The sequence below is a fragment of the Schistocerca cancellata genome, chromosome 1 (genome assembly GCF_023864275.1).
Source record: "Schistocerca cancellata isolate TAMUIC-IGC-003103 chromosome 1, iqSchCanc2.1, whole genome shotgun sequence".
NCBI classification, from domain to species: domain Eukaryota; kingdom Metazoa; phylum Arthropoda; class Insecta; order Orthoptera; family Acrididae; genus Schistocerca; species Schistocerca cancellata.
Genome location: NC_064626.1, coordinates 910,521,514 through 910,537,185, shown reverse-complemented (window position 1 = coordinate 910,537,185; position 15,672 = coordinate 910,521,514). Strand labels below are relative to the sequence as shown.

Here is a 15,672-nt window from a genome sequence, read left to right as displayed (position 1 = left end):
TCATTCTGCAGTTTTAAACCTGCTGAAGTGAGGAATTTGTAATTAAGGTGTGTTATCACCTTGCCCTTCCATCATGCACTGACGGGTTGTGAGCTGCTGGGTGTGCTAGCTTTATACCGTACTCCCATCTCGCCTTAGATGCAAGCGTACAATGATCTCTTCTCCTCGAAAGTTAATAAGCTGATTATTCTGGGCAACAATACATAGTTCTAGGTAATCCAATGTCTGAACTGTCACCGGGAGATGTATAGCGTTTGTGGGGGCTTGAACTATTTTATACCCAGTACCGACTGTAGGGAAGAATCCGTAAATTGAGTGAATCACCTTATTGTTGAGGTATGAGTTTGTGGCAATATTGCACTCAACATGGATTGTGCTGACTGGTAGTATATCTGCAGCTTGATCCGATGCGTAAAATTTAGTCGCGCCCTTCACCAAAACACGATCCTTTGCAAAACCTAGCAGTGGACCTATTGAATCTCTCTGTCTAAAGTCAATCCTAGCACTCTCTGTCCGTATTTCAGATTTAAGGGTATTAATGTTTGTGTGTAGTTCAATATCTTTTCCTGACTGTTTTAAGACTTCGTTTAAATCATCAATATTGTAGGCACCAGGTTGTATTTGTAGAATCTCCTTCCGACCATCAATTTCCAGATGCAGTTTATTGTTGCTCTTGTGATATTTGGAATGGTGTTATACGTCTCCAGACCAATCAGCGCAATACTCTAGTCCCCTGCACTTAAATCAATCGGCGGAAAGTAATTTGCACGTAATGCTGATTCTCGCTCTTTTAAAGTCAGAGTATACGACATTGCATCTAAACCTCAAATGATGGATGTGCATTCAATGATGGCTCTTTTATAAGTGTGGATGTTCGCACACCGTCTCTGATGGGTAGAGGTGAAAGCGCGCATTCCAGATTTCTCACCGCTCGATCTAAATATAGCGTGCATTCCAGAGGTTTGCTGATGCAGGCGAAGGCTAATTTGTCGTGGCTGTGATGAGGAACATAACGCAGAGATTCTTGCACAGGTATGTGTTAAAGTCCTGATATCGCCGGAAATTGTAGAAAACACGTCTTTTGCTGGTGAAATAGCGTTGTAATTCTTCAAGTGGCTGTAAATCCCCAAATGAATCGAAATATTGTACTGTATTTGCACTTCTCTTAACATACGCCACCCAAAGGGTCCCTGGACTCCCAGCAACATCTACATTTACAATTCCGCACACATTAGTCCGCCACATGGTCTTCGGTAATGTATCCCGCATAAAGACGCCACGGAATCCACGAATGTGAAGTTTTTCTTTAACAATATTAATGAGATCAATATTCGTGAGTGCTTGATCAGGTAGGATAACTAACAAACTTTTTTTATTTATGAAGAGACCTAGTCCTTTTGTAGTGGTTAATAAAAAAAGAAAAGAGAGAAGAAAAGAAAAAAAGGTTGAAAATGTGGGAAGAAATCGTAAGTGTTTTTTTTTTTATTTTTTTTTTTTTTGATCGTTAATGACCGTGAAAAAAGGGAAATAAAGAAAGAAAAAAAATGCAAATCGGACTTTGTATTACAGAAAAGTTATCGGACTTCGTGATTCGGAAAAGCTATTGTTGGAGTGGTCCTTGTGGCGTTTTTGAGCAAAAGTTAAACCAATTTCCACTACAAAAATTATTGAAAAGAAACAGAGAATAACAAAATGTAACTGACAGGGGAAGTGGCGTAGATAAGAGATCATCCTTTACCAGGTTACCTTATCTTCTTTCGTGCGGCGTCCAGGCTTCAAAAATCTCCTTCATTTCAGCGTGAAAAGTCTGCTCCGAAAACTTGCAATCGTCCAGGAATCACTAATTTATATCAATTAAAATCATCTTGATACTGTATGCAATTTAATTTACTTTGCTACTTCCATCCTCCGAATTTATTAACAACTTCCACAATATGCCTACACATTAAAATCAGATCAAGACTAGCTAAAAAGTTTTTTTTTTTTTTTTTTTTTTTTTTTAACGTCTTCATCAGATCATGTCTGCCTTAAGCTTCGGCTATCAAGAGACAATCAAGAAATGGATAGAAAACAAAAAAGAGTTACAATTTTAGTATTTTCTCTGCCGCCGAGCGCTTATACCGATGCGACGGCACAATTCATGTCTGAGGGAACGAGTGCAGCGCGGCGAAATTCAAAGTCCCGCTACATCGCCCCCTCGACTGTCACACTAAAACATTTAGCGTGGCAGGCTAGCAAACCTAGAAATCAATATATGCTTATTTTCATTGGAAAGGCCACGTGCATCCATAGGGGATAAACTTTACCAACACTTACTTTCTAAACCTATATAATAAATACAATTATTACAGTTTTGATCCTTTTTACACAATTACTATATATTTACATACAGTTTGTTTGAACAAGCTGCTCGCGTCTCGCGGGCCCCGAGGAATCGCTTCATGACGTCATCAGTAAGGCTGAAAGCGTGACAGCGCTGCCCGGTGACTAGACCCGTAAACAACTCTGTTGACGTCACACGTTGGCTACAGTGTTAATACAGACTTGCCTTCGGCTGTTGTTTTGGAATGTCAAATCAATCCAGATTGTTTGAATGAAGCTTCTGTTAGCAGAATAAAATGTAGAAAGTAGGTTTAAATGTGAATAATCTGGATTATGGTGACATGCTAAATCCGCAGCGTAGTCAAAGTTACATATTAGAGTCGTACGTGATTGATTGAAGCCAACTGATTACAAATTATTGGTCAAAAGGCAGAGTGATTTATAGCATAACACATATTACGCATTGCGGACAATGTGTCTAAATGTTTTTAATGCATTAACTGCAGCTTACTAATGTAGGCTAACTACCACTGAGACGTTTGCAGCACGAATTTGTCTTTGAACCCATACCAGCAGTAGCAAATGCGGAAAAACGAATCAAACATGTTAAAGGATACGTAGTGGAATGCCCATTGCATTTTTCCAGTTTGTGTACGATATCTGTACGTAATATGCATCAAAACACGTCGGATGATTGTTCATTTTCTAATATATGTTTTTTGGGGATGACCTAGGAGTTTTATTTTTTTTATTATGAGAAATGCGTTAAATGTGGGAAAGTGCATTTAAATACGCAGCAAACAAATATTAGGCAAAGACACACGTCTGTCTGTTACCACAACCTTTATTTCTCATTCGCTGTGTTCCACAACTGTCAACGCAATTATCGCTTTTCAACCTAATGTAGATTAGATTAGATTAGATTTACTTTCATTCCAATTGATCCGTAGTGAGGAGGCCCTCCAGGATGTGGAACATGTCAGAAAAACAACAATACATGACAAATATTTACAACTAAAACAAATAAGCTAATGTACCATTCCACAGGTCCCAAGTGGAATGATCGTCATTTTTTAATGAACACTAAGAGTCATTTTACAAATAATAATGCACTGAATTTAAAATAAAAAAGTTTTTTTATTTATTTATAAGGTAATAAACATGTAATACAACTATTGTAATACTTATTTACAATGAACACATTACTGCACTGAAATGGTGCAGAAGTTAGATTACACGCACACACACACACACACACACACACAAATTTTCAGTGAACACATTACTGCACTGAAATTGTGCAGAAGTTATGTTGTACTTATATACAAATCAGTTGGTTTTACTAAGAAATTCATCAATGGAGTAGGAGGAGTTGGCCACCAATAAATCCTTTAGGCTTCTCTTAAACTGAATTTCATTGGTTGTTAAGCTTTTTATGGCTGCTGGCAAGTTATTGAAAATGTGTGTTCCTGAATAATGCACACCTTTTTGTACAAGACTAAGTGACTAAATCCTTGTGAAGATTATTCTTATTTCTAGTATTGATTCCATGAATTGAGCTGTTGGTTTGAAAAAGTGATATATTTTTAATGACAAATTTCATTAAGGAATAAATATATTGGGAAGCTGTAGTTAGTATCCCTAGTTCCCTAAACAGGCTTCTGCAGGATGTTCTTGAGTTCACACCACATATAATTCTTACTGCACGTTTTTGTGCCCGGAAAACTTTAGCTTGGCTCGATGAATTACCCCAAAAAATAATCCCATATGACATTATGGAATGAAAGTAAGCATAGTATGCCAGCTTTTTCATTTTTATATCCCCTATATCTGACAAAATTCGCATTGCAAACAGAGATTTGTTAAGACGCTTCAGCAGTTCTGTGGTGTGCTCCTCCCAGTTGAATTTATTATGAAGCTGTAATCCCAAGAATTTAACACTGTCCACTTCTTCTATCTTCTTGTCATCGTATGTTAGACATAAACTCTTGGGACACCCCTTGAACTGCATGTAGTGTGTTTTTTCAAAGTTTAGTGACAAAGAATTGGCTAGGAACCAGTGATTAATGTCCACAAATATTTTATTGGCTGATCTTTCTAAGACTACACTTGATTTGCTATTTATTGCAATGTTTGTATCATTGGCAAACAAAACAAACTTGGCATCTGGTAATGTTACTGATGAAAGGTCATTGATATACACAAGAAAAAGTAAGGGCCCCAAAATGGAACCTTGTGGGACCCCACATGTAATTAGTTCCCAGTTGGATGATGCTTGATACATGTCTCTTTCCTAATAACACCCTTTGTTTCCTGCCAGAGATATAAGATTTGCAGCATTTCCTGTAATACTATAATATTCTAGTTTACTTAAAAGGATATTGTGATTTACACAGTCAAATGCCTTTGACAGATCACAAAATATACCAGTTGCCTGCAATTTTTTGTCTAATGAATTAAGCACATTTTCACTGTAAGTGAAGATAGCCTTCTCAATATCAGAACCTTTTAGAAACCCAAACTGTGACTTTGACAGTATGTTATTTGAGATAAAATGGTTATGAAGACGACTGTGCATTACTTTTTCGACAATTTTTGAGAATGCTGGCAACAGTGAAATTGGACGGAAATTTGATGCTATTTCTTTATCTCCCTTCTTAAACGGTGGCTTAACTTCAGCATATTTCAGCCATTCAGGAAATATTCCACTGATAAACGACTGGTTACACAGATAGCTTAATATGTTACTTAGCTCAGAATCACATTCTTTAATTAACTTTGTTGATATTTCATCATACCCACTAGATGTTTTTGATTTTAAAGATTTTATGATGGACATTATTTCTGTTGGGGTAGTGAGGGTCAAATTCATATTATGGAAGTTACTTGAAATGTCTGGTCTAAGGTAATCCATAGCAGCATCTACCAAACCTGACAACCCCATCTTTTCAGTATCAGTTATAAAATGCTTGTTAAAAAGTTCTGCAACACTGTACACATCTGTCACCAATGTATCATTTACTCTTAATGCTATTTGTTCCTCTTCATGTCTGGTTCTAACGGTCTCCTCCTTCACTATATCCCATATTGTCTTTATTTTGTTATCTGATATGACTATCTTTTCCTTGTAATATATTTGCTTTGACATCCGTATTACAGTCTTTAATATTTTGCAGTATTTCTTATAATGTGCTATAGCATCAACATTGGAAATGTTTCGGATTGACAGATACAGTTTTCTTTTTGTTTTACAAGATACCCCTATTCCTCGAGTAATCCATGACTTTGCTCTAACCTTGGTAAGTTTTGGGGGAAAGCAGTGTTCAAATAAGGTAAGCACTTTATTAGCAAAAATGTTATATTTTTCATTCATGCCATGAGCACTGTAAGCATCAGTCCAGTGAATGTCTCTGAGGAGTGTCCTAAAATAATCAATTTTTGGCTTACTGATTACCCTCTTGAGCTCAGATTTAACAGATTTTATATCCTGTTCAGTATTAACATTGCCAGAAGGAACTGCATTTCATGGTCTGAGAGGCCATTGACTATTGGTTTTGTAATATAATTTTGTTCATTGGACTTTTCTATAATGATATTATCAATGGCTGTTTGTGAGCAAGTGGCTATCCTAGTGAGGAACTTTACTGTGGGAATTAAGTTGAATGATAGTGTTACTAACTCAAATGAGTTCTTATTGGGAGAGTCTTTAAGGAAATCTACATTGAAATCACCAGCAACCACTATTTCTTTGTTTTTGGTTGTTAAATGGGCCAGTACAGCTTCAAGGTGGTTTACAAACAGATTAAAGTTACCTGCAGGTGCTCGATATACACTTAATATTATGAAAGATTTTTTGTGAAAATCTAATTCTGTTGCACATGCTTCCATATGCTGTTCTAGGCAAAATTTATGAATGTCTATGTTCTTAAATTTATGACAGTTCCTGATGAATGTGGCAACTCCTCCTTTCTCCATTTCTGATCTACAAAAGTGAGATGCTAACCTAAACCCTGTAACACTTAAAAGTTCTATACCAGTGGTCACATGATGTTCAGAGAGGCAGATTATGTCAGCTGGGTTTGAAGACTCTAATTCATCTATGCAGATAGTTAATTCATTAATTTTGTGCTACAAATAAAGTTATTACCACAGACAACGTTTCTAGGGAAAAGGTGGGGGGGGGGGGGGGGGGGGGCGAAATCCAGTATAGTGCTCTTGCCCAGATATGTGCTCTTGCCCTGTGTGTGTTACCGATATGCTTAAATTTTGATCGTTGTTTTTCTGTAAACAAACAGCTATACGCCAATCACATCTTCCTGTATGTAGTTTCTCAAAAATCCAGTTTATGTGATCTTAAGATAAAAAGAGCTCAATGAGGGAATATTAATAGATCAAAGCAATACTGACATCTCCAAATTGTAAGACTGCTATAGATGCAAGTCACTGATTGTCAGAGTGTGTCACTGGGACAAAACATTTGAAGTAAATCACGAAACTTTAGGTTAGTTCAACTATTACTTCTTAATGTAGTAGGCAGTCACAATTTTCTTCCATATTTTTATGTATATACATACTACACAAGCAACCAAATAGTACTGTTCCACTCGCAAATAGAGAGAGGGAAAAAAGGCTGTCTGTCATCCGATCCCTGATTTCTCATGCCTTCTAAATTTTCTCAATAGTGTTATACAAAATAATACTCGCACATAGTTTGAAACTACTGGTAACCTATCTAGAATCCAGCCTCTGACTTGCTTCAATGTGTTGCTTAAATCTGACCTGGATCTCAAACATTGGAGCAATACTCATGAATGTGTCACATAAGTGTTCTATACGGGTGGTCTAAGTAATCTTCCCCTCATTTCCAGTCACAAAACATATTCATCTTCCCAGAGAAAGGAAGTAATGACCCTGAAAGCTAGAAATAGTTTTTTTTTATTCAAGTGCTGTTTTTCTCTCATACTTCATACAAAGCAATTCAGAATTTTACAATGAGTACTGGCAGCCCTACATATAATGGTAACATTAAAACCCTGTTAATTTGAACCTTAGTGTTAACTAGCATATGCATCCTTGAGTCGAAACATTACGTATAATTATAGAAGGAGAGGCTAATAAAATATATTTTTTTACTTTGTATTTTTTTAATACCTTAGGATTTTCAGTTTTCTGCCTGATGTCTAGCAGCAACCTGTTAAAGACTTTCGATCAGAATGTGAAATTCGGTTGTGAATCGTAGGCAGGGATGTATAGTCTACATGGATATTGTTTTTCCTTCCAGTATTTTGCAAGTTCATTTCACCAAACAGAGTAAAATTACCCCTATTATGAACAGCAAATACTATTAGGGAGTAAATATGTTGACATGTAAGTGAAAGACTCCGAAGTCCCTGAAGAGACTTCTGTAAGAAGCTGCACTATCGATTTTACACAATAATTTTACTCACATGGATCAAAAGTTCTGTTAACTTGCCATATCAGATTTGAATAATATCGCAATCTTTTCATAACAGCCTCCATCACTGTCACCAGTAATGGTGCTGGTATGTAACAGTATGGTGTACTGTAGCAGCACATTAAAAGTGTTTCAATTGAATTGATTCTGCATTATTTCTCTTCCCCATGTCCTTGACATTAATGCTACCAAGTTATATTCTTGTATGGTAATTAGTTTCCATGTTATAACATGTTAAATATAGAAAGTGTAACTGTAACCAAGCAGTAGTTTTCTTTGATGACAATATCAGTTCCAGTGCACAACTGAATTTAAAAATCTGTCTTGTGGGGTGAAAATCCGTTACTGCTGCTATCTTGTGCTGACAATGAGATGACTTTCATAGAAATACTGAATTATTTCATTTGTTATACAGTTTCATAGTTTTTGTAGTTGCTCATGATCTTTACACTTGCATGCAATGGGTGTAGCATCAGCATAAAGAATTATCCTTGAATTGGAGGAGCAGTATTTTGTCATTTACACAAATCAACAAAAGAAAGTGTTGTTGTTGTTGTGGTCTTCAGTCCTGAGACTGGTTTGATGCAGCTCTCCATGCTACTCTATCCTGTGCAAGCTTCTTCATCTCACAGTACCTACTGCAACCTACATCCTTCTGAATCTGCTTAGTGTATTGATCTCTTGGTCTCCCTCTACGATTTTTACCCTCCACGCTGCCCTCCAATGCTAAATTTGTGATCCCTCGATGTCTCAGAACATGTCCTACCAACCGATCCCTCCTTCTAGTCAAGTTGTGCCACAAACTTCTCTTCTCCCCAATCCTATTCAATACCTCCTCATTAGTTACGTGATCTACCCACCTTACCTTCAGCATTCTTCTGTAGCACCACATTTCGAAAGCTTCTATTCTCTTCTTGTCCAAACTAGTTATCATCCATGCCTCACTTCCATACATGGCTACACTCCATACAAATACTTTCAGAAACGACTTCCTGACACCTAAATCTATATTCGATGTTAACAAATTTCTCTTCTTGAGAAACGCTTTCCTTGCCATTGCCAGTCTACATTTTATATCCTCTCTACTTCGACCATCATCAGTTATTTTACTCCCTAAATAGCAAAACTCCTTTACTACTTTAAATGTCTCATTTCCTAATCTAATTCCCTCAGCATCACCCGACTTAATTTGACTACATTCCATTATCCTTGTTTTGCTTTTGTTGATGTTCATCTTATATCCTCCTTTCAAGACTCTGTCCATTCCGTTCAACTGCTCTTCCAAGTCTTTTGCTGTCTCTGACAGAATTACAATGTCATCGGCGAACCTCAAAGTTTTTACTTCTTCTCCATGAATTTTAATACCTACTCCGAATTTTTCTTTTGTTTCCTTTACTGCTTGCTCAATATACAGATTGAATAACATCGGGGAGAGGCTACAACCCTGTCTCACTCCTTTCCCAACCACTGCTTCCCTTTCATGCCCCTCGACTCTTATAACTGCCATCTGGTTTCTGTACAAATTGTAAATAGCCTTTCGCTCCCTGTATTTTACCCCTGCCACCTTCAGAATTTGAAAGAGAGTATTCCAGTCAACATTGTCAAAAGCTTTCTCTAAGTCTACAAATGCTAGAAACGTAGGTTTGCCTTTTCTTAATCTTTCTTCCAAGATAAGTCGTAAGGTCAGTATTGCCTCACGTGTTCCAACATTTCTACGGAATCCAAACTGATCTTCCCCGAGGTCGGCTTCTACCAGTTTTTCCATTCGTCTGTAAAGAATTCGCGGTAGTATTTTGCAGCTGTGACTTATTATACTGATAGTTCGGTAACTTTCACATCTGTCAACACCTGCTTTCTTTGGGATTGGAATTATTATATTCTTCTTAAAGTCTGAGGGTATTTCGCCTGTCTCATACATCGTGCTCACCAGATGGTAGAGTTTTGTCATGACTGGCTCTCCTGAGGCCATCAGTAGTTCTAATGGAATGTTGTCTACTCCCGGGGCCTTGTTTTGACTCAGGTCTTTCAGTGCTCTGTCAAACTCTTCACGCAGTATCTTATCTCCCATTTCATCTTCATCTACATCCTCTTCCATTTCCATAATACTGTCCTCAAGTACATCGCCCTTGTATAAACCCTCTATATACTCCTTCCACCTTTCTGCTTTCCCTTCTTTGCTTAGAACTGGGTTGCCATCTGAGCTCTTGATATTCATACAAGTGGTTCTTTTCTCTCCAAAGGTCTCTTTAATTTTTCTGTAGGCAGTATCTATCTTACCCCTAGTGAGACAAGCCTCTACATCCTTACATTTGTCCTCTAGCCATCCCTGCTTAGCCATTTTGCACTTCCTGTCGATTTCATTTTTGAGACGCTTGTATTCTTTTTTGCCTGCTTCATTTACTGCATTTTTATATTTTCTCCTTTCATCAATTAAATTCAATATTTCTTCTGTTACCCAAGGATTTCTATTAGCCTGCGTCTTTTTACCTACTTGATCGTCTGCTGCCTTCACCACTTCATCCCTCAGAGCTACCCATTCTTCTTCTACTGTATTTCTTTCCCCCATTCCTGTCAATTGTTCCCTAATGCTCTCCCTGAAACTCTCTACAACCTCTGGTTCTTTCAGTTTATCCAGGTCCCATCTCCTTAAATTCCCACCTTTTTGCAGTTTCTTCAGTTTTAATCTACAGGTCATAACCAATAGATTGTGGTCAGAGTCCACATCTGCCCCTGGAAATGTCTTACAATTTAAAACCTGGTTCCTAAATCTCTGTCTTACCATTATATAATCTATCTGATACCTTTTAGTATCTCCAGGGTTCTTCCATGTATACAACCTTCTATCATGATTCTTGAAGCAAGTGTTAGCTATGATTAAGTTGTGCTCAGTGCAAAATTCTACCAGGCGGCTTCCTCTTTCATTTCTTAGCCCCAATCCATATTCACCTACTATGTTTCCTTCTCTCCTATTTCCTACTACCGAATTCCAGTCACCCATGACTATTAAATTTTCATCTCCCTTCACTATCTGAATAATTTCTTTTATTTCATCATACATTTCTTCAATTTCTTCGTCATCTGCAGAGCTAGTTGGCATATAAACTTGTACTACTGTAGTAGGTGTGGGCTTCGTATCTATCTTGGCCACAATAATGCGTTCACTATGCTGTTTGTAGTAGCTTACCCGCATTCCTATTTTCCTATTCATTATTAAAACTACTCCTGCATTACCCCTATTTGACTTTGTGTTTATAACCCTGTAGTCACCTGACCAGAAGTCTTGTTCCTCCTGCCACCGAACTTCACTAATTCCCACTATATCTAACTTTAACCTATCCATTTCCCTTTTTAAATTTTCTAACCTACCTGCCCGATTAAGGGATCTGACATTCCACGCTCCGATCCGTAGAACGCCAGTTTTCTTTCTCCTGATAACGACATCCTCTTGAGTAGTCCCCGCCCGGAGATCCGAATGGGGGACTATTTTACCTCCGGAATATTTTACCCAAGAGGACGCCATCATCATTTAATCGTACAGTAAAGCTGCATTCCCTCGGGAAAAATTACGGCCGTAGTTTCCCCTTGCTATCAGCCGTTCGCAGTACCAGCACAGCAAGGCCGATTTGGTTATTGTTACAAGGCCACATCAGTCAATCATCCAGACTGTTGCCCTTGCAACTTACTGAAAAGGCTGTGCCCTTCAGTCTGCATTGATATAATTTGTATTCAGAATTTAATTAATACCCAGGATGTTTCAATTATTAGTCAAAGGTGTTTCTCAAAGATCATGGTAATAACTGACTAGGTGAGCCGAAATACTAGTTGAAATATGACAATGGCATACTGCTTCCAATATGTCAGCGCACAGTATACACTTTCAGTTGAATATTGCTTGACTTTTTATTTCAAAACATAAAAAGTTAAATACCATTTTCTTGTTATTTCTGTTCAGAAGAAAAATAAAAAGTTTCATTTAGGAAGACCATAGTGGTGTAAAGAATGTCATAAAAAGAAAAATACTCAATTATTTATACTTAGTTGTATGTTGGTAGTGTATGAGGTGGTGTTATTTTATAAGACGTGTTGTTTCATAAAACACAATGAAAAAATTATTTAATATCATGATATTTCATGTATCTTGTCTGTGGTTCTAGGCAAACCTTGTCATATGAATCATCCCTGAAGATATAACCACAGGCCACCAATATTTTACACTGAAATGAAAACACAGAGGGTACTTGCAGTGTATTGTGTGCAGTTATTTCACTTTAGAGAAAATAGTAATAAACAGAATAGGAGGCTCAAGGGTGCCTCATAAGCACTCTTAAAGCTCACATTTTCTGAACTGCAAATGTGTAATTTTTGTATATATTAAGAACTTAAGTTTTTTGAACTTATTATACTTGTCTTCTAATTGATGTTCAAAACTTTAGATATTTTCTTTATCTAATAAATGATATGTACTACTGTGAATACATTTGTAGAAATTTGATGATGTTTTGGGGTATATCAATAAAAATATTATACCTTCCAACCTCCCTTACCTTCCTTCTATAGTTTAATTTTGCAGTGATCAGGCATTGGTCTGCAATAGTTAACACAGAGAACATGAATTGTTGCTAAGAGAGCCTGACCAGATTGCCTAATAGGAACAAGTGTCTCTTCACTTTATGAATATTAATGTTCCTCAGATTGAAGTGAAGAAATGTTGCTTTAAAGGATAATAATACAGGCCATTCTACTTCATTTACTGACTTTCCAAAAACAACACTCTTTCTTACAATGCCTAACCCAGCAACACTTGTCTTAATAGTTAAAAAGTTTTCCACATTCACATTGAAGGTTGCAACTGTATTGCTCTTCCAAATTAATCTTTCAGGTTGTAAGTGTCCACAATAAACTTTTTATAACTGTTCACATTATAAAATTTTTCACCAATGAAAGCTGCTGACAGACAATGATGAGCTGTTTCATCCACTGATGATTTCATATGCAGTTATACACCCTATAAACCATACCATTACTCACTACTGCCCTCACAAACAGCGTAATATTTCCAAATTCATAAATCATCACTTCAGGAAACTGTTAAAATAATTCTGACATAATGCATCTACACACAATTGTTTTGCACAAAACCTGAAAGTTGATGTCCTTTTCACATTCTGATGCATCCCCAGCAGCTCTTGGGCATTGTTGAAAGAAATAGCAAGACAGTGCTTCTGCTGGATAAACACACTCTCAGTTTCAAAAGTTCCAGAGAACGAACCAGCAATGCGTAAATGACACAATTTAATGTTACACTGTTATCAATAGTCATACCATTTATAACCTGTTATAATAACTTTGGTTTAATTAGGATGGGAAACATATTTTTTTTGTGGAAGTTTCCCACGCCTTTATAAAAAATGAGTTTGAAATGCGATTGTGATGAATTGAGGTGCTTCCAACTGCACTGATGTTTTAATAGCTCAAGTATGTGTGAATGCTGTAGGTAGGTCTGGGTATTCAAAAAGCTCCCATGATCGGAAGATTAGCGATAGATAGGTGCCGGCATTCAGAACTTTTAAGAGCTTCAAGCGTTCCTCGTCGGCTATACTATTCATCTTTATTTAAACATTCTCTGCAGCTGTTTGAACGAATGAATTTGCGTCACTTGCACTCCGCACCAAAATAAGTTCCTGTTTAGCGTTCATAATAATTCGCTGTATGTCCTCAATATAACCCATAAGCATATTTAGTGGCACGCAAGCGGTAAATCGGCTGTATCCCCCCTCACCATCAGTTGCATCTATGAACAGTCCCGCATTTTCCAAGCTGTTTGAATCAGAGGCTGAGGCTGAAATGTACGTCTTAAGGGTTGACGTTATCCCAACATTGTGTGAGTGATCTATTTCAATACCATTAAGTTCATAACATGTCTCTTGAAAGGAATGCTAGTGCATTTCGCGTGAGCTTCGATAGCATTACCACAGTGCCGTCAGCTTTCTTAAATGTACAGTCCAGATGCAGGAAGCTCTTGCAAGGCAATGTTACGGCATCCTGATGCTGGGTGACAATCCTAATTTCATCATTTTCATTGTTAAATGTGCTTGAAGCATAGGGTTTGTGTGAGTGGTATCCATGACGTATAATTCGGTCATCATACTCTACTGACTGAGTTACATTGAGCGACGTCATTCTGCAGTTTTAAACCTGCTGAAGTGAGGAATTTGTAATTAAGGTGTGTTATCACCTTGCCCTTCCATCATGCACTGACGGGTTGTGAGCTGCTGGGTGTGCTAGCTTTATACCGTACTCCCATCTCGCCTTAGATGCAAGCGTACAATGATCTCTTCTCCTCGAAAGTTAATAAGCTGATTATTCTGGGCAACAATACATAGTTCTAGGTAATCCAATGTCTGAACTGTCACCGGGAGATGTATAGCGTTTGTGGGGGCTTGAACTATTTTATACCCAGTACCGACTGTAGGGAAGAATCCGTAAATTGAGTGAATCACCTTATTGTTGAGGTATGAGTTTGTGGCAATATTGCACTCAACATGGATTGTGCTGACTGGTAGTATATCTGCAGCTTGATCCGATGCGTAAAATTTAGTCGCGCCCTTCACCAAAACACGATCCTTTGCAAAACCTAGCAGTGGACCTATTGAATCTCTCTGTCTAAAGTCAATCCTAGCACTCTCTGTCCGTATTTCAGATTTAAGGGTATTAATGTTTGTGTGTAGTTCAATATCTTTTCCTGACTGTTTTAAGACTTCGTTTAAATCATCAATATTGTAGGCACCAGGTTGTATTTGTAGAATCTCCTTCCGACCATCAATTTCCAGATGCAGTTTATTGTTGCTCTTGTGATATTTGGAATGGTGTTATACGTCTCCAGACCAATCAGCGCAATACTCTAGTCCCCTGCACTTAAATCAATCGGCGGAAAGTAATTTGCACGTAATGCTGATTCTCGCTCTTTTAAAGTCAGAGTATACGACATTGCATCTAAACCTCAAATGATGGATGTGCATTCAATGATGGCTCTTTTATAAGTGTGGATGTTCGCACACCGTCTCTGATGGGTAGAGGTGAAAGCGCGCATTCCAGATTTCTCACCGCTCGATCTAAATATAGCGTGCATTCCAGAGGTTTGCTGATGCAGGCGAAGGCTAATTTGTCGTGGCTGTGATGAGGAACATAACGCAGAGATTCTTGCACAGGTATGTGTTAAAGTCCTGATATCGCCGGAAATTGTAGAAAACACGTCTTTTGCTGGTGAAATAGCGTTGTAATTCTTCAAGTGGCTGTAAATCCCCAAATGAATCGAAATATTGTACTGTATTTGCACTTCTCTTAACATACGCCACCCAAAGGGTCCCTGGACTCCCAGCAACATCTACATTTACAATTCCGCACACATTAGTCCGCCACATGGTCTTCGGTAATGTATCCCGCATAAAGACGCCACGGAATCCACGAATGTGAAGTTTTTCTTTAACAATATTAATGAGATCAATATTCGTGAGTGCTTGATCAGGTAGGATAACTAACAAACTTTTTTTATTTATGAAGAGACCTAGTCCTTTTGTAGTGGTTAATAAAAAAAGAAAAGAGAGAAGAAAAGAAAAAAAGGTTGAAAATGTGGGAAGAAATCGTAAGTGTTTTTTTTTTTATTTTTTTTTTTTTTGATCGTTAATGACCGTGAAAAAAGGGAAATAAAGAAAGAAAAAAAATGCAAATCGGACTTTGTATTACAGAAAAGTTATCGGACTTCGTGATTCGGAAAAGCTATTGTTGGAGTGGTCCTTGTGGCGTTTTTGAGCAAAAGTTAAACCAATTTCCACTACAAAAATTATTGAAAAGAAACAGAGAATAACAAAATGTAACTGACAGGGGAAGTGGCGTAG

The 15,672-nt window shown here is 37.5% G+C and overlaps 1 protein-coding gene across 3 annotated transcripts in view; it reads left to right on the top strand.

The window, feature by feature from the left end:
• Positions 1 to 15,672, top strand: part of LOC126191122 (kinesin heavy chain-like) — a 368,280-nt gene that overhangs the window by 318,728 nt on the left and 33,880 nt on the right. The window contains exon 16 of one of the 3 annotated variants that reach the window (XM_049931888.1): positions 11,932 to 12,276. The exons of the other annotated variants lie outside the window; for them this stretch is intronic. Within the exon in view, the coding sequence (XP_049787845.1) occupies positions 11,932 to 11,949 (18 nt within the window). The 3' untranslated portion in view covers positions 11,950 to 12,276. Of the gene's footprint in view, positions 1 to 11,931; positions 12,277 to 15,672 lie in introns of those variants that run through there. 3 annotated transcript variants of the gene reach the window in all.